Source organism: Rhea pennata, chromosome 4, assembly GCF_028389875.1.
Source record: "Rhea pennata isolate bPtePen1 chromosome 4, bPtePen1.pri, whole genome shotgun sequence".
In the NCBI taxonomy this organism is placed as follows: Eukaryota; Metazoa; Chordata; class Aves; order Rheiformes; family Rheidae; genus Rhea; species Rhea pennata.
The window spans coordinates 72,913,821-72,933,411 of NC_084666.1; the positions used below are offsets into that span (position 1 = coordinate 72,913,821).

The 19,591-nt window shown below is 38.3% G+C and overlaps 1 protein-coding gene across 2 annotated transcripts in view; it reads right to left on the reverse strand.

Moving 5' to 3' along the window:
* ANKRD17 (ankyrin repeat domain 17) overlaps positions 1-19,591 on the reverse strand; it is a 94,709-nt gene that overhangs the window by 31,636 nt on the left and 43,482 nt on the right. For both annotated transcript variants that reach the window (XM_062574259.1, XM_062574260.1), the window contains exons 3-15: positions 19,353-19,509; positions 16,893-17,040; positions 16,445-16,592; positions 15,082-15,315; positions 13,029-13,123; positions 7,534-7,771; positions 6,810-7,001; positions 6,299-6,408; positions 5,559-5,646; positions 4,439-4,566; positions 3,877-4,020; positions 3,207-3,309; positions 939-1,694 (exon numbers count right to left, since the gene is read on the reverse strand). In XM_062574259.1, coding sequence (XP_062430243.1) covers positions 939-1,694; positions 3,207-3,309; positions 3,877-4,020; positions 4,439-4,566; positions 5,559-5,646; positions 6,299-6,408; positions 6,810-7,001; positions 7,534-7,771; positions 13,029-13,123; positions 15,082-15,315; positions 16,445-16,592; positions 16,893-17,040; positions 19,353-19,509 — 2,541 coding nt within the window. The remainder of the gene's footprint in view (positions 1-938; positions 1,695-3,206; positions 3,310-3,876; positions 4,021-4,438; positions 4,567-5,558; positions 5,647-6,298; positions 6,409-6,809; positions 7,002-7,533; positions 7,772-13,028; positions 13,124-15,081; positions 15,316-16,444; positions 16,593-16,892; positions 17,041-19,352; positions 19,510-19,591) is intronic.

Sequence of the window (19,591 nt, forward strand, 5' to 3'; positions counted from 1 at the left end):
CAAAAATATAAGTTCATCAGCTTAATAAAGACCACCACATCAAATTTTACTTTGATTGAAAGACCTAATTTTTAAACATTTGTTAGCAATAAGTCTGTATTCAGTTTAGTATTCACAATAAGCATTTCAATTACTACTTTAACAAGAGCAGCAGTGGACAAAATGCAGCTAAAGCATGTGTAAAGAAAAATACTTCCAGCTCACATTTGCTAGTGTATTCAAAACCTCCTTTCATTATCTTCTCTTACTACTTTTAAAGGCCCTACAGTACCCAGCCAACACAGGTAAAAAAAAAAAATCTCCACACTGAATGTTAAGAATTTTCATAAAGCTAAGCTTATTTTGATCGGCAAAAAAGCTATTTTAATGGGCATATCTTTTTGAAAATCATAGTATCAGCTTTTTTGTTTTTTTCCCCCTTCCTCAAAAAAGGGAGGTAAACATTTCCAACAGGAAGAATATACAAGGTCAACTACAGTAGGTCTCACAAATGACAAGCCTACAGGTTCATTCCAAAATGCAGACTTGGTGTGGGGCTAGAGTTGCTCAAAGCCTACTCTTGAGTTCTCCAGTTCAGTTCTCAGGTAACTAGTCCAAAGTACTGACAACCAGTATTGTCAGGGTGTTGCTCCAGAGCTACAAACAGGCTGAAATGTAACTGTTAAATCCCAAACTACAAAGACAGAAACGTTACTTCTGATATACCAACCTGACAAACAGGCACCAGTTAGCACAACAAAAGGGAAGTCAACCCTGAAAATCAAAAAGTTATGGCTACGTCTCTGAAATTCTAAAGAAAGGGATCAGCAGACTAGCAGTACTCACTGTAGAGCTAGCAGGAATACACACACACACACACATGCACATACACAAAGAAGTTGACATACCCTCAACTGGTTAAGTAAATATTATACCTGCTCATAACAATATAAACCCACCTGCCATGATGTCATCCAGCGTGTCATTGAGGGTCTGAGCAGGGCTGGCTACCATTAACCCTTGCTGTGTTTCTGTCAGTATTCCTTGCCCCAGCCCTGCTAGTTGTGCTTGGCCCAACACTGGCTGTCCAACTATAACACCTTGCAGTTCTGTAAGGTTTGCGATGGACCCTGGAGGTAAGGAACCTGCTGCCAGAGGCAAAGCTTGTGGCATCGCCAGAGGCTGAATTGGTGCAAAACCCGTCTGAGCAGCAGCTTGTTGAGGATCATCCTTAAGCAAGATGGGGTCAACTTGCTGTAATCGTGCATAGTCTCCCTCTGAGAGCTGTTCTCCTACCCCAACAGGAGTCAGTAGTCCCAGATGCTGGCAAGACTGCTGCTGCTGCTGCTGCTGGAGCTGAATTCTTTGCGCTTTTACCTCTAGATATTGCTTTTTTAGCTGCTGCTGAGTTTTGAGCTGTAACTCTCGCTCCACTTTCTGCAGTTCCTCCAAAATCTTTTGTTTCTTCTGAATTTGTTCCTCTCTTGTTTTGTTCAGCTCCTCAATCTTCTCTTTGGTGAGCTGGTCAGCATGTGCCAATTCCAAGGACTGCAGCTGAGCATTCTTCTCTATGGCTTCTTTTATCCTCTGCTCCAGCTCTGTCAACTTGCCCTGAGCCTCTTCTACAATGCTCTCTGGAGACTGATTGGTGATGTAACCCTGTACATCCTGGTTGTTTGCTGGCAAATGACTGCTGGACTTTTGTTTAGAAGCAGCTGTGTGAAAAAGAAACCCCCTCAGAACCAATGGAAGTGCATATGAATGGCATCCTCATTATAGAGCTACTGTTGGGGATGCTAAATGGCCAGTTATGCACCAAGACACAGCACCCGTAGAAGGTAAAAGTGTACTGTAAGGCCCTCATAGAAAACTGCATCTTTCACTACCCATTTTAATACAGCAGTCAGATTGCAAATTAACAGTACAGACTGTGTATAAATTACCAATAATCCCTATGCTACGTTGAGATATTTACTCCAACAATTGTTACTAGTTTTGCCAAATGCAGTGATTGTCTCAAGAGTCATTGTTATCAAGTGGCGTAACAAGGTCAATGAAAACAAAAGCTTTATCTTAACTTCATGTTTTGTGTCTGAATATTGTGTTAAGAGATAAACGTATAGTTACAACCCTGAAACACAGCACAAGCGATGCAACAATATTTCAAGGGACAGAGTTTTTTTTTCTAGGAAATCAGTTTCGGTACATTTTAGGAAGTGCTAATCTTTCTGTAAATACTGAATCCTTTCACTACAGGTATCCAGCTTTACTCAGTTGACAAATGGTGCTAGAACCCAAGACATGCATTAGTATTTAACGTCTTAATACGATCTAACAGGGTATGCTTAGCCACTATATTTTATCCATAGAAGATCTGATTTTGCATGTGTCAAAACTCAGCTCTCTGCCTAGGCAAGACAAATAATTCAGCCTTCCTGTAGGAATGAGTGATGGACTAATCCAATACGTGTTTTATGAAGAAGTCCACAGTAATACAGCTGACATGGTCTGCCATACCATTTGGAGAAAGAACAATCTGTTAATTTTGAAGGGTGAACAGGAAATCAAAACCCAGTATTTGCATCAGTGGAGGTGCCCAGTTTCTTCCAGTAATATTTGCTGTATTTCCAGAACAATGCAAGTGTACACACAGTATTACTTTTATGACATGCACGCATGTATCTGCGCTATTGCTGATCATCAATGAAAAGTGTTTTGGAAAGACTTCTAAAGTACAGAAAGCATAAGTGTCAAATGGCGGTATCAAAATAACTGTAAATTTAGTCCTAGGAGGACTAGGAGGACCCGAGCCACATCAGATCAAGTCTTTTATAGCACAAGAAATTCTGCCTTCAATTAGTCAAGCCCACTCCGATGCTACTAAGCTAAGTAAACAAAAGATCCCAAAATTACTATACGGCAGTTAACGTTTTTACCACTTCCACTATTAATTCTATAAAGGTTGCTGGGTGACATTCTGCATTAGTCCAGTATGCCAGACTAATACATACTTCAAATATTTACTAAGGCAGAATTCTTCATACTTTGTGATTATAGGGTTAGATGACTTCATATTTAGTGGATAAACAATCCTTAAAAAAAAAATTACAGTTTCCTGAACTGAATGCAGAAAAACTCTTCATAGGAACTACACTGTTAGAAGTGCAACCCTAAGTATTCTACCTAGAAAGGATATTTAGAAGATAAGCTCCAGAACTAAGACTGACCTTTATTTCTGATGGGAAGGGTTGTGGCGACATTAGCAGGGGGTTTGTCAGGCTCCTGGGGTGGGACGACCATGGGCAGCGCCTGCACTGGTACACGAGGAGCCTAAAACGTTGGATACTAATAGATTACTTTTCTTATACTCTAATCTAGTTATCATTCAATAGAAGGTAAATAAAACCCGTTATAAAAGCAGATTGTTTCAAGGTAACTAAAAACTTAGTATCTTTTAAATACGCTGACTTCAGTCAGTAACAGCTTAAGATCATCTGACTTGTATACACTTCACATTCTTAACCTAAACAATTATACATCAAACAATACTCATCTCAACACAGTATAGTACTACAGTCTGGTTAAGCAAATATAAGCCACAATGGACTACAAAAATAACTGAAGAAAAGCCTCATTGAAGCAGATTCCTTTTCATTTGCTATTATTTTTTTCTTGTCAGTAATCTTGACAAAGCAATAGGAAAAAAAATTGAAGAACTACACAGTGATGCTCAAAGAGTCTCACCTTTTTTGCAACAGCTCAGTTATCTACATCGCATCTTTACTTACAGTTTTGTAGTATATGAAATGAAATCACGGGATCTTCTCATCTTTAAACTTCAATAAGCTGCAATAAAAGCAAAAAAGCCCCACAGACCATCAACCCTTAAAATCTTACCCTATTTAAATCATGGGATGGTGGGGTCAGCTGAGTAGCATCAGGTGGAGGAGCAGAAAGCAAGTTGTTTGGGTAATCTAGAAGGTAACACACCACACTGGTATGACCTCCTTTTGCTGCCTCAATTAACATTGTTGATCCATCCTAAAGAGGTAAAGATCACAGTATTAGGAACAAACATAATCAAAATATGAGATCACTGAAGTGTTTTGGGAGATATAATACAAAGCATGTCTTAATACAGCTTTAATAAGTATATAATCAGCAGTAAGTCTACAACCAAGCTTAAGAATTCTTTTAAGAACTTAAGAAAAAATTTAATTGTGTTATTTTCCTTCCTCTTCCTCAGTTCTGACTTTACTACCTCAGTCAGACATTTGGATTCATGGTAATCACTTCTGAAGGAGTACTCAGTCCTTCAAACACCTGCTTCAATAAATATGCTCACGAACCTAACGTGTGCTCGTGGTTTTTAACTGACAAACTAGCTCTTGCACCTTACTCCTAATTAAATCATGACATGTTGGGTTAAGTCAGCTGCTAAGAATACAGAAGGACAAACCTTCAATCTGTGCGTAGGATCAGCACCATGAGCTAGCAGTAACTCCACAACTGCCAGATGACCTCCAGCGCAGGCCAGTGACAACACAGTATGATCGTTGTTAGCTGTGGTCCTATTCACATTTGCGCCTTCAAAAATAGAGAAAGATTTTAAGAGAGACTTAAAATTCTGCCAAAACTCAAAGGAAGTTAACCTTTTTCTTAAACATGAAAACATAGCTGTTCATGGCTGCAGTCTTGCGACAGACATAAAACTGAGTAGTCAAGCATTACTATCATCAGAAGCGTCTGTTTAAGCTGTGACAATCACTGAACCAAAGGTCTGTCTTGTTAGCTGGCTAGCAGCTGTAAGGAATTTAACTCTTAGCATACATGCATCCAAAAAAGGTGGCCAGCACTACTGGACTAGCACTCCAAACTGATTTTTCAAATGTCTATGTTTATAAGTATGAAACTTCATACAGTAGGTGTTCCTATAGCTTTTAATTTTCCCAGCAATTTTGCCAGTATAATACCTATTTTTATGAATAAGTCAATGTACAGATCTTAGTTGGTCACCAGCAAGCAGATTAATCATTGCAGCTCTGCCTCTTTCCTTTATTATACTGGAAAAATTAAGTTATACTAGAAATTTTAGGCTAGTCCTGATCCACACAAAATAGGTATAAGAAAAAAATCTTTGGTATCAATTCAAGAAATAGAAAATAGCAATACATACAGTTGATACAGACCTAAGTAAGGCTGGAACTGGTAAAGCAAGTTATAATCAGACTGCAAAAAACAGGCACATAAAGTTGAAAAAAAAAGACAATGCCTAAAAGCTGTATTAGTAGCACTGCGACACCCGTAACCACTGCTGCTGTTGCAGCATCAACTAAAGTAGAAGACTAGAATATAAACTATTTTTAAAGTTGCTGCAATTCCCCCTAATCTCATCAGGAATAAGAAGTGATTGCTATGTGCCTCGTTTAAGTACTACTCACTTAAAGTATTTTAACTGAACTCAAAGAAGCTACACTAGTAGTAATGTGTGTCTGAACAAGTATTCCACAGTGTTCCTAATCTAGAACTCTTCTAAAACAAGGAAAGGAAAAACAAACTAAGCCTTCTTACAAGCTTACCTTTGCTAATCAAGAACTGAACAGTGCAAACATGACCTGCCCTTGCAGCTTTCATGAGAGGAGTTCTTCCACCTTCAGATTCATGTTCCTACAGCAGATAAAGACAAGCTTAGAATTTAAGATTCAAGAAATAGCATATGGGAAGGAATAATTCAGCCTGTTTCTTCTTCTTTTTGAATTGGAAACAATGGACATGAAGATCCCTTTTTGGTATTTGGCTTTCTTCATATATCAAAATTTAAACAAGATTTCAATTGAGTTCAATCAACTTCAAGACCCATGATAGTATCACCTACCTTTGTATAGGTCTGAGACTACTTGGTAAGAAGCATCCGAGCAAATAACAGAGATTAATTTACAAAATATATTCCATCATGCTTAACTTCATGTTTTGTTCTTGTACTGGTCTACAAGTCTACTGAAATGTAATAATCAGTTTACTTCCATCATCTTAATTCCAGTACAGTATACCAAATAAATCACATCAGAACAGAACCATCAACTGTTTGCTGTTTAAGAAACAGCAAAAATATGCAAATAAGAATATTAACCCTGAACCAGGTCAACAATTCTGTTTAGCACCACTACTTCCTTTGTAGTCAAAAGAAAAAGGTAATTCGTATACAACTGAAACAACAGCCACCATGATAAGTTTTCAGCAGTAAATGTGGGACAAAAACCAAAAACACACTTGTCATCTTAATTTTTAATTGTAAAATTTTAAGATGGTAATTACTTACCAAATCTGCACCTGCCTGAAGTAAGACATCTGCTACATCAGTATGGCCATTTTCACACGCATATGTCAGTGCTGTATCACCTGTTGCTGTTGTTGCATGCACATTAGCCCCTGAAGCAGTATTAATGAGTATGTAAGCTTTATGGAGTTCACTACAGAAAACACGTAAGTCTCTTCATACTCTTTACTAGATCAGATTAAACATTTAATTCCCCCTTTTTAATAAAACATTCATGAAATTAAGTAATATCATATCAACTGCATTTGAGGGCTGGAGCGGGGGGGGGGAGGGAAGGGGGAGAATCACCATGAACTAAAACTTCAGTTCTAAGAGTCAAGTCATTCTACAAAATCTAAATTAGGGTCCAAGCAGTAAATTACTTTAAAAGGTTACATAAACCATTGCAGTTGACTTCAAAAAGCCGCTAATGAAAGTGTAATGAATACAGAAACAGGAATCTTTTCTTAAGGTTATGGCACTCTACAGAACCATCAACAAAATTAGTCCATACCTGCAGCTAACAAATATTTAACCAGCTCCAAATGACCCTCTTGAGCAGCCTCCATTAAAGGTGTTGAACAACCAAGTTCTATGTCAGCTCCTGCTTTAATAAGAAAATCAGCAACCTCCAAGAAACCTCCACAGCAAGCCAGAGTTAGAGCAGTTTCTTGCGTCTCCTCTGTTTGAGCATTGATGTTCGCTCCTTCAGAAATAAATGAAGACATGTACCATAACTACAGACACATCAGAAAACACTAGTTATTAAAACCAGTATCAGCAGACTAAGCTTCTTCAGGCATGAAACATCCGCTTAATGGTACACCTCATTTCTATAGCTGCATAACTATTCCCCCTAATATTGTGCTATACCAAACACACACCTCAACTTCCTTTCACTACTTTGGGAACTCCAAGAATCTTACAAAGTACTTTCCTGCAACTCGGCAGCAATATCATATTATCAAGATATGCCAAAGCCACTACATGTAATCTAGGTTACCCACATCAGTTGTTCAATATTTAACGCCTCTGAGAAACACAAAGCTGTTCTGAACGGCCAGTTACCAATTAGGGTTCAAGTACAATAAAGAGTATTTTGCTAAAATTAACTACTCAATACTCAAAGTCACACAAGAAGAAAGCAAAATTGCAAGAAGTAACAATATCTTTTAAAAAAGCATACAATATCAGATGCTCATGGAATTCCAGTCCATTTAATACACCGTAATAGTTACCTTGGCCAAGTAACAGTGCCACCATCTCTTCATGTCCTTCTCTAGCTGCTTCCATTAGTGGTGTGTATCCTTCATCATTTACCTCTTCCAAGTTAGCTCCACGTTCAATTAACAAAGCTGCCAGTTCAACATGCCCACCACAGGCTGCCAAGGTCAATGGAGACTCAAAAGAGTCTGCAGGCATGTTCACCTGAGCTCCGCTGTCAAGAAGTAATCTTGCCACTTCCACATGGCCATCCTAGGAATTCAAAAAACCCAAAACAAGAACACTGCATGAAGACAGTCAAAAAAAAGGTATTCTGCCTGACACAGGCAATCTCTCACCTAGCAGCTGAATTGCTTCATTGATCCAGGTCACCTTAGGTGTATAGTTGGGTGACTTATTTTCCAAAGCTTAACAAATTCAGAAACTCAAATCCCATTAGAAGTCAGAGAATAGAAACAAGAGAATTAGAAAATCAAAACATTCAAGGAAACTATTAAAGAAGTATTCTTAAATGTTTTGATTAATGCTAGAAATCCACTATGATATAAGCATGGGAAGAAACCTCAAGAAATCTTTTTTTAAATATGCCCTATTCAAAGCTAAAATAATGTAAATCATACACCCAGCCTTGGTGTGCATACTATAACAAAGTGGTCAGCTTCACAGTAGATTCACAAATTCCTATGCTTTAGTTTGGCATCAATTTAGTTCAGAAAAAATAGCTGAAAGGGAACTTTAGGCTGTTTTAGAAACTTGCTTCCTCCCAAAGAACAATACCAAAATGCTACAACATCTTGTACTGTTCTATGGGAACAGAACTGAAGAGTGATCACATTATGTAAGGAACAAATTCTAAGAAATAAGTTACCACTCAAATACCACGTATTTCTTTTGATCCATTACCAAAAGTTTTCCTATTATTGACAAAAAATGCACTATATTAAATAAAGTAATATTAAGAGATTTTCACTCATAAGTACTTTTTCTTGGATCTAAGAACAGGTTTGGGTTTTTTTTTCCCCTAAAGACTGCCAAATCTTTACATTGCAAAGAAGTCACTCTATGCCAGAGCTCCCCATTTATTCAAAAAGTGTTATTTTTGTTTTAAATTCAAGACGTAGTTGCGTTATTTGTTACGTAAAACATGCTTACGAAGTATCAGAAACATAGCTCATCCTCATTTCCATGAAGACTGTTAGTCTTACAGATTCATATTACACATTCACAACTTTTGGGGATGAAGATAGAAGAGGAGATGAGCTTTAAGTATAAAAATTTCCTTCCTTCCAAGGTAGTGGTGTATAATTACATTGCTTGCCTGCTGGTTCCTGCAATACTATTTCACTTACTGCTCAATTTTACAGCAGTCAGGACATTTTTTCTCCAAGAAAAAAAAAAAACGAGACCACTTGTAAGGGGTCCCTCATACATCACAAGAGCCACCGGAACTAGATCCTCCCTTTAGACTTTTTCAGGTACTATTATCTTGCTGTCAAAATACTTTACCAAAAGTTAGCTTCTAAATTTGCTTCTTCCTTTAAAAACAACACCAATAAGATCCGAGTATTTTTGTCACGTTCTCAGTACATCATAGACTCAGGAACCTACTTGAATGGCTTTTCAACTACATATTTACACTAAAATCTTGACAGTGACATATCAAATAACCACTCAGTTCAACTTTTATATAAAAGAGTGACTAGCTTGATCACTGCAGTCCAACAGTAGGCACAACCCCTCCGAACCGATTTTCTCCATGAAATTGCCATCTTCCATACGAATCTGCAGTAACCATAGCAGAAAAGATCTAATGTAACACATGCAGAAGGATTGCATAGGAATAGCAGAGGCTTACCAGGAACGCGAGGCTTCCTTGAGGTTGTCATTGAACAAGATAAGTACATCATGATCTCAGATTAATAAGAGAGAACAAATTTAAGCCATTGCCATCCTCACCAAACTAGGAACCACAGCCACAGCTCCTTTCCCAACAATATACAAAACTACATCTAATATTGTTAAAGACTCAATTTTCTGAAATGTTTTATACCTTTCTATCATATCCAGGCAGCCTAACAAGATGTTGTCTAAGTAAGAAGATCCAGGACATATTCACCTTTTATATGAAATGACAACACTATTTTAGGGAAAGACTCTAGGGCTATATAAAGAATCCTTCCTCACAGAAATGTAGAGATGGTTCCTCAACCATCAGCCTCTGGCATGACAGATCACTTATCATCCCCAACTGATCTATCATGAAAATGGTGTTGCAAACAGCAGAAAAAGATATGTTTCAAAGATTCACATAAAGGTCAAAAAGTCTTGAAAACAATTATTGGTGTTTAACCACACAAAGCAATTTTGTCCATGTTTTAATGTGCCTTGCAATGGGTTGGTGCTGTTCAGCTCACCTACAACACCTCAAAAACACTTCAGAGTTTTGATCACAAAAGGTAGCTTGCCCAACCTGCACCAGCACATTAAGAGTTTTAAGGCCAATCAGCGGGGGCAATCAATATTCAGCCTTCACTGCAGGTCAGCTTTCTTCACTAAGAGCAGATGCAAACTAAACAAACCAGCTTTTTGCTCCCATGAGGCAAATCACATTACTGAAGAACTGATTTGCATTAAAGCAAAGGTAGTGCTGTATATTATAATAAAAGCTCTTGGACAGAAGTCCTTCTGAATGCCTTGTAGGACAAGGTTTAAGCAGTCCCACAGGTCTGTAGTATGTAAACCCTATAGTATAGGCACAAACTTCAGTAACATGTATTCAAGTTCAATGCTATCCTAGAGAAGGTAGCTTTGAGTTACTGGAGATTGGCAATTAGTTCTGCAGAAAAAGCATGCAGAAATGAGAAGCCTCTACCTTGCTACATTTCAGATCTGTAAGTACTGCTACAGAAAGCTGTTCTTTTTCACAAGCAGAAGAAAAGATAGCAATACTCCCAACTTTACCTGTCTCTCAATCCTGTGAGCAAGCATGGAGACAGCGACTTAACAACTGCTTCTTGTGTAAATAGAAAACCACAACTTTTTCCCCATTGCTGAACAGGTTTTAATAAGAAATGGTCTAGACATTTCTCTCAGTCTAAACTTCTTCATTTCTCTAGCAGAGACCCCCCCCCCAAAAAAAACCACCACCACACACACACAAGGCAAGGAGGCAAAGACAGCTTGCTCTGTGGCTCCACGAAGTAGCAGTGCCCTCTGCAAACTCCTGATCTATCAAGCTGTCACGACAAGGAGGCTACTGGAAATAAACAACATAACTTTATAGTCACCTTCCATGAAGCTCCTTGCAAGGACAGCATCCCTGATACCCATATGGCTAATCTACTAATACTTCACCAGAGTAAGATAAAGAATACCATATGTCCTGATAAGCTACATGCCTTTCTTTCTAAAGGCTTCTTGACAAACATAATTGCTTCTGCAAAGGATTCCCCCATCTGAAGCCATTAACTTGCTCAAAAAGACAAAACTAATTGAATTTAGAACCATTACAGTTACTTTAGAAAAGGGAAGACTATATCAAGTCTTTAATGAGAATGCATGGCGCTTCACCATGGCCCTGTGAGATGCCGCACAGGCTTAAAACAGACTCACCCAACCCATGTGAAATCCAAGGGGGAGAGTAACAAGAAAATATAATACAAGATAACTTTTGAGTTTTAGGCTTGAGTTTCACATACAGGTGAAGGGTTAGATGAACATAGGCACAGACATTAATATTGCACTTATCTAAGCATGCTGCAGTTAGAGGAAACCTCTGTAACAAGCTATGTACAGCCTTGAGGCTGTGAAAAAACAGCTCATTTCAACTCAGGGTCACAAAAACAACTAAGAAAAAAGCCTAAACCTGCTCAGTTGCATTTCCTTTTCTTCTCTCCAGCACAAAGAGTTTCAGAATAAGCTCCTTCCTAGAAAATGACGCCAACATCTGCTTGGGTTTCTCATTCTGCTAGCTTACACCTGCCAGCCATTGGTATGGCACAGGGTTAGCCAACTCCATGCCAGGATACACACTTCTCCAGGAGGGGAAACCAACCAATGTACACTACTCTAAATTTCTGAAAGAGGAATAAGGAGGATACATGACCATATTTACTCAAAAGAAATTATCAAAGTAAAAGCCCAGAATGATAACAAACCTTCCACCTCAGGTTATTTGTATGAAGTAGATTGCAAATAGGATATCTGCTTTAAAGATGATGCAGATAAACCAGAGTTGCACAGCTGTTTAAGCCTGACAGTACTTCAAATGGAAACACTACCCAAAGATACAGATTTGACAGGTTTTCTTCATCAAAGAAGTCTAGAATCATCTCAAGCTAGATGTTATACTATTTCAGAATTAAAATTACCCAAATATGATATGTTGAAAAAAAAAGCTCCAGAACGCTTGCACTGTATGGTAGGAAAGTATTATCCAAAATCAGAGTTTTCTCTGAATCTTACTAAATTTTGTAAGATGGCAATCCGTTTTACATTGTTTTACAACTGCCTCAGATTGACAGACTAGCAATACAGAAGCATGCTTAAATTAATAACTGACTGACAGCATTCCAACAATATGCCTTTTAATTTCCTAGTTGCTTCCCAAACATTGCCTAGGTGACTATGTAACCCATGCAGGAAAAAAAGCTGCATATGCACATCTAAACATAACCGCTTCCAACATAAGTGAAAGAGGGTAACTAGGCTTACAGACTCCTTAAACATGACTGCTATTGGAGACATTCAACATATCTATGTTAAGACAGTATTTGCTGCATAAGTTTAGCACATTTCAGAACTATTGAAAGCATTTCATCAGCCAATGAGAAAAACTTTTAAGTAAGGTAATTCAGAGATTCCTACAAAAAGGATTTTCCAAGCTTCAGTTTAAAGTTGCTAACCCAGAATCTAGTGCAACTACACAAAGTGAAAAATGAGATTGTTAAAGTAAACGAGTATAATTTATTTCTGGTTATTCTTGAAGTCATTAATTTCTCAGAACTGAGGTCACAAAGGTATCTCTGGAGGCAAACCAGACTACCATGACTATCAGAAGCGCAAAACACAGTAAGTGACATGCAACAAGACACAGAGACATAGCCCACAGAAGCTGCTTTCGGATAATGAGCGCATCCGATTTCATGACTTCTGTTACTGCAGAAAAACATCAAGTGCAATTGGACATACATGCACTTTGCATCCAAAGTATAGGTTAACAGAGGTCTCTGAGCTAATGCTCAAGTGATGCAGGTTTTAGCTGATGTCCCTCGAGAATGTAACTGTTTTATCAGTCACAAGAGCAAAGGGTTGAATTCTGCTGTTTTAGAAAGCACTGTTTCTCAAGTGCGTATTTTTTTCCATTCTTCTGCCAGAGGGCCATCAAGTGTGGGGGAGAACCAAAGCATCACCAAGTCAGGTTTTGCACCAAAAAGACCAAAAGCAATCATTATCTTCAGAAAGTGGAGATACTAAGAACACCTCACTGCTAAAACCATGCATTTCTTACCATGCAAGCCTCCATAAGAGCAGTGTGCATTTCATCTGTCTTGTGTTCCTGGTCTGCACCAGCCTCCAGTAGAAATCTCACCATTTCTAGATGGCCTGTATGAGGGGAAGAAGACACAACAGACGAAAATAATTTCCAGCAAAAGTGTATTTCAAGGCAGTCATAGAAAAGGTTTATCATACATAGTTAAGATAACAAAAAATCACGGTACACCATAAACAAGCAATGAAACACTTGAAAGGCATGTCTGTATCTGTATGTACAATGCAAACAGCAGCTCAACAGCACATCCACTGTAAGATTCAAGTCATCTGGTTAGTAGAACTATGCACTACATGCATTCCTTGAAACAACTTTAAAATACAGTAGCACAAACTCCAGAAGGTTACACCAGGGTGATTTATTATTCTCTAAAGACCTTGAAACACTTTCATCTACAAAACAGAGCTTTTTATTTTCCCTTCTTCTAAGCTTGTTCAATTTTAAGAATTGGGGATTACTGTATTCATAAATGATATTGTAACCAGCCCTCAAGCTTGTATAACCCTTAGACCATAAAAGGTATGAAGCAGATGAACCTTCGTACTTCCAAAGTTTTCTAATAATTCAATCCACAGGAACCCAGCAAATAAGGAAATTTAACAGTTTCTTCCAACTACATTCCCTCCTGAGTCTGCTAATTTCATTACCATAATTAAGTCCTGTTGTTGCACCAAGTCCCATCACCTCTCCTACAGTTATGAGAGAAAACATGCAAGCATGTAAAACTATTGCTGTTTTGTAACTCAAGAGAAAAAAAGTTAAAACTTGACACTAGAATACCCTTAAAAAGATGAAGACAGGTACAGCCCAGTTATAAGGATGCACTGCCTTTTCACTTTTTTATTGGGAGGGGAGCATAGAGAGGAGAGGATGGTTAATGATCTACTTAGTCCCAAATACCATACATCATTCTGCTGCAAAACTTCAGCCATATGAAAAATTTAGAAATAGATTTTTATGCCTTAAACACGCAATTTGGAGCAACACTAACCCAAGAAAAAGCTAAATGCCAAGAATATAGATAATGGAAGAAAAAAAGCTAATGTTTTTTCTTTTTCATCATAGCAAACAATTGATTAAGTATAGATATGTAATCTTTCATCTCTGCATTCCAACCTCATTTTAGGAATCCAAGCATACTTTTTCAGGAAGGAGGAGGGTTTGCCCCCCCCCCATCTTTTCACCAAAATGCCTTTGTTCCTATACCACCATAAAAAAAAAAAAAAAAAAAAAAAAAAAAAAAAAAAAAAAAAAAAAACCTACTATTGCTTATTAAGGCATTTAACATCTGTGCACCAAGAATTAATCAAGGAAAAAATTAAACATAAATGAAAAATGAAGACCCTCTACTGAGATGCCACAGCAAGTATCTCTTCCACAAGCGTGTCAAAAGCCATTCCGAGAGCTCTAATAGAACATGTCTTAAGTGACCATCAGAGCTGCTTGTTCAGATTTGCTCTCTCAGTAAATAAGCTTTCACCTCTTGAGTGATGCAAGATAGCTGCCTCCAAGGAGGTAAAAAAGGCCTGTTGGAACACTACACCTAGAAGAAAGGCACTGGATTTTGCACATTTGAGTGCTAAGTCCTGTAAATACAAGTCACTTCTATACCTGTGCAGAGATGCCCTGTAAAACATGTGAATGTGTAAAATGTGTAAAATGCCCTGTGAAGTATTCTGTGAGGTAAAATATCACTGTATTATAGAAAGATTATCTCATTTACTCTGATATCAAGTGAATTATTTCCTTGCCTTACAACTCATTTAAGACTGAACAGAAAATACTAGCTATGAAGACTCAGTATCAAGACATAACTTTGATCTAACATTCTCCACATGAATCCCTCATCTTAGAGGCCACACGTTTTATGCAGTATCAGATGTCAGGATAAAAAGCATCGAGTATGTGTCTGTCTAAAGCATTCAAATTCATTTTGTACCAAACAATAATTTTGAATAAAAACATGTTTTAAAAGACTTCCCACACCCAAGTAAAGGCCTTGGTACCGTACCTTTATAACAAGCCAATGTAAGTGCACTCTCCTTAAATTCATTGGAATGCGTATTTATGCCTGCTCCATTTTCCAGCAGCACTCTGGCCACTTCCACGTGGCCAGCGCTTCCTGCTTCCATCAGAGGAGTGTGACCGTTTTCATTATGGTCCTCAATACTAGCGCCCGATTCCAGCAGTACTTTCACAACATCTACATAGCCTCCAGCACAGGCGTACGTAAGGGCGGTATTGCCTAGAACCAGAAAACAAGGTTTTGAAAACTCAGAAATGTCTACACTGAAACTTCAACTTAGGCTCCGTTCTACTCCTTTTACAGAGCTGTCTTACGAAATAGGCTTTACAGCCTACAGTTCAAAAAACAATAGAAAAGAGCAAGTAACTACGAAATAACTCAGTGCTGACAAACTGAAGATCTAACCAACTGCAGTCAATTCAATTCTCTTTCAATTTCCCTCCCAAATAATCCCAACTTGCATCACAAATACCCATCATGCAGCTTTGTTACTCAGCATGGAGATACCATGCTGTAAAAGGAAGAGCCCCAAACAAGGAGCAGAATCAGCTATTTTTCTAAGTCATGTCTTAAACATCTCTCAAGTGCTAGTTTAGAACATCCACAGCATTTACAAGGGGATTAAAAAAATCTGTGAATTCAAAAAGACTGAATCTGAAGAAAATAATCAAAGAACCTGCCTTTATGCATGCACCAAGGTGAGGGGCAGAAGTGGGGGCCGGGGGGGAGGGAAGAACAAACTCAGAGCACTATAACTACTCAGGTAACTAATTCACTGGGGGGAGGGGGGTGGTTTCTAGTATCTTAACTTTCCTCCTAATGTAGCACCTGTACTTAGTTGTTAACAACAGCTGCCTATATAGAAACTCTCCACCAAAAGGATGAATGAAATAGTTGTGCAAGCAGTTTGGTTACTTCAACACAAACTTGTGCAAAATTGAGAAGGGTAAGAGAAGGGAGGAGGAAAAAAACCCACACTCCCTACAATCACCTTCTGCTTACTTTCCCCTTGCTTACCTAGACCAGATACCAAGTAATTTTTGAAGTACACAGTACTACTCAAACTGTGCTCAACATACTGTGTGACAAGAAGTCTTATGTATACTAAGATGACTTATGTACACTAAGATCTTTCAGTTACTAACTTGCCTTTGTCTGCAACCAACTAATATTTTACAGGCTCATAAAAAATATAGAAGCTGTGTTGTAAATCAAGTAGTAATCTGCTCTGAAGAGCTTCACTTTCTCAAACAGCCACTCCTCCTGAATGACCACACAGTTTCCTGTACGCTGCAAAATAATCAGATTTTCAGCGTTTCAACAAGCTTTTTCTAACATGCTTATTTACCTGTCGATGACTGTGCATTCACATCAGCACCATGAGCTAGCAGCAACTTCACAATTTTGACATGTCCACCATTAGCAGCAGCCATTAAAGGTGTTATGTCTCCTTTAATACCCCGGTCCTCCACATTAGCATGCATTGCCAGAAGAACCTGTGAACAGAAGGGCTGATCAACAACATTCGGAAGTGACAACCAGCATGACAAGACAGTTAGAAGTCTACACAACATAGCCCCTACTTTCAGGAACACGTGGTTTCTTTTTAAGAAAATAAGCACAACAAATGCGTTAGTAACATACAGTTTATGTGCAAGTTTTCATCTGTCAATTAACTGACTTTTCCCACAATCTTAATGCCACCTTCCAGGTGAATAAGACAGCATCCCATTGATTCAACACTCACTGTTATGTAATGCACACAAATACGCACAAAAAACGGTTTGGAAACCAACCTGTGCAAGCTCATAATATCCTGCTGAGCAGGCTAAACAAAGGAGGCTTTCGCCTTCTTCTGTGTGCTCGTTCACACTCCGGCCTTCAATTAGCAACTTCCGCACAGCATTTACATCTCCTTCTGAACAAGCCTCTGCCAAGCTGCGGCTAGTAAGACAGAAACCATTTAGAAGTAAAAATGGACTATCTTTGAAATTCTTACTCTACGTGCAGAGTAAAAAAAAAAAAAAAAAAAAAACAACATGCCACAAAGATGCAGTCAACTAAAAAGCAAGCACAATCTAAACAATGCCAAAGGCTAGGAGGTGTTTTTACATTTCAGGTTTTCCGCACAATCTCTTTGAAAAATTCAGCCAGCCTCTCCTGTTACTAATTTTTAGCACAGTAAGATGCCAACTGAAACATCTGCAGAACAACCATCCTGTTTACTGTATTTTGCCATACAAAAGTAGTAAAGTGCTGAGAGATGAGAAGGTTATGGGTCTGATTTTCTCCCCCAGCATTACACATGCACTACTTTTTTTGTAGTTATTAAAACATTCAAGTAATAACTCTCCATTTTGAAGAATAATATTTTAGTTCAACAAACAAGAAAACTTTTGGTTTTTTTCATTACTATTTGCTCCACAATGCATCCTCTCAATCTGTTCCTGTTTTGTAGTTCCAGTTTAGAAACACAAGTTTTGTGCTACTCATTTTGCTGAAGTAAGGGTCAAAAGAAATAACAGATAAGTACAATGCCTTGTTTACCTGGATATTATTTTATGAATATTTCATTTCAAATGTGTAGCCACTGAACAGTTACATTCCCATTTTTCTTTGTCGAAGGAGACAAAGGACAGGACATCACCCATCAAGACATGCTTTTGTTCAACAGTGTCAATAAGACTAGAACAAATCACTTGGTATCACTGACCTATAACAATGCATCACCACCCCCTCAAAACAGCTTCTATCCTGTCCTGGAAATGAACTGCAGATTTTTGTAACAAAATCCAACCTTCCAGTTGTGGTCATAACTCAATCGAATAGTAAAGACAGATTCTCCAGGTTGCGTTAGCCCTTAAGTCACATAAGGGAATTTTTGGTCCTCGTGTGACATTCTGAATTCTTAACCTTTATCATTCTAACTCATGAATGCATTCTCCTGAATGCATATTTTGAGCTAATACAAGAATGCACATTTTGTCTATTCAGCTCATGAATGATTAATAACAAATCCAAGACTATTGGCCTCATCCCATCCACCCTCCTTTCACTTCTTGTCCATTTAGGAAAATCCTTTAACACAGAGCTAACTCAATAGGGAATGGAAAAATAAGGTAGTGCCATACAATATCCGGAAGCCATATTACTCAAGGGGATAGGGAACAATTTTTTAAAAGTACAGAATGTAAAAGTATGAACTCTTGAAACAGGCTACACGATACTTGTATACAGCATCTATGACTACAGTCTTATTTGTGTCACTAGGCCAAATCTTAATGCAAACAGAAATATTTCTCAAGTATGTACTGTTAACAGTATTGTCCACATTTATTTTCATTTTCCATATCCTCTGTCCCAGTAACAACTCTGGCAACATTCACTGTTAGTAGTAAAAAAGGTAGCTGGAGGAGAGGTGCACACAGCATAGCAGCAGATATAACTCCAAATGCTTCTATACTCTTTAAATGCCCTGATTAGCGCACACACTAATCTTTGAATTGCTCTGCATACAGGGATTAAACCACCCTCTAGCACTGCAGCGCTTGCAAGCTTGCACAAACATTATTTCCACTGTATGTAAGCTCAGTGACAGTCCAAAGGGGGTGGGTTTATTTCCCTCTGAAAACATCCCAAGAGGCGAAAAGCCAAACAAATTAATTCATAAAGTTTGTTTAAAAAAGTAGAGGCTTTCAGGCCTCAGCTCTGTCCAAGGTCCTACAAACTGCAGGAAAGCCAGTAACCATCATGAAGGCTCAAAGTCCCTCAAGATCATTTTCCTTCCTCAGTTGAAAAGGTACTCTGAAGTTCTCCACAACACACACACTCTGTCCCAAAGCTAGTTTATTCATATCACTTACAGACTTCTAGGTTTCTGTGGCAAGTAAGAACAAGAGAAAAAATATTTTCAACACCTCTATCCATCTCAGGATATTTTCTGGTAAAGTTCAAAGGCCCAGGCTACTTACAAATTCAGGGATTTTGTTTACTGAGTTTGTCAAATTAAGGAAGATTGTTACTTGGTGAATGATTTCTGGATCTTGAGCAATATTACTCACTTCACTTCCCGCTGCAAGAATTAACAGTCCAAGAATATTTAACAGGAAAACCAGGTGTCAACCTGCTGCTAGTTCCACTTGAGTAGCAACTTCACCATCTTGTAGCCAGAAAAAACACAGTACAACAAAAACTGTATCCAAAAATCACAGCAGCGCACTACTAAAAACATCCAGTAAAAGAAAATGTAGGCTTACTTGTCCGTCTGCCCTGCATTTGCTGTGCTTTCTGCTCTCATCCGGGTAAGTGCAGCAGCAGCTTCATCCAACGCGCAACTGACTGAAGAAGTCAGTCTGCGAAGCACCTCAGGATCTGCGAATGCTTTACCATCGGCAGTGGACAGTTTACCTATTCCTTTCATTTCAAGTTATAACAAGTTGACATGCCAGACAAAGAAAAAACACAGAAGTTTTAATTAAGTCTGAGTTCTGCTAGC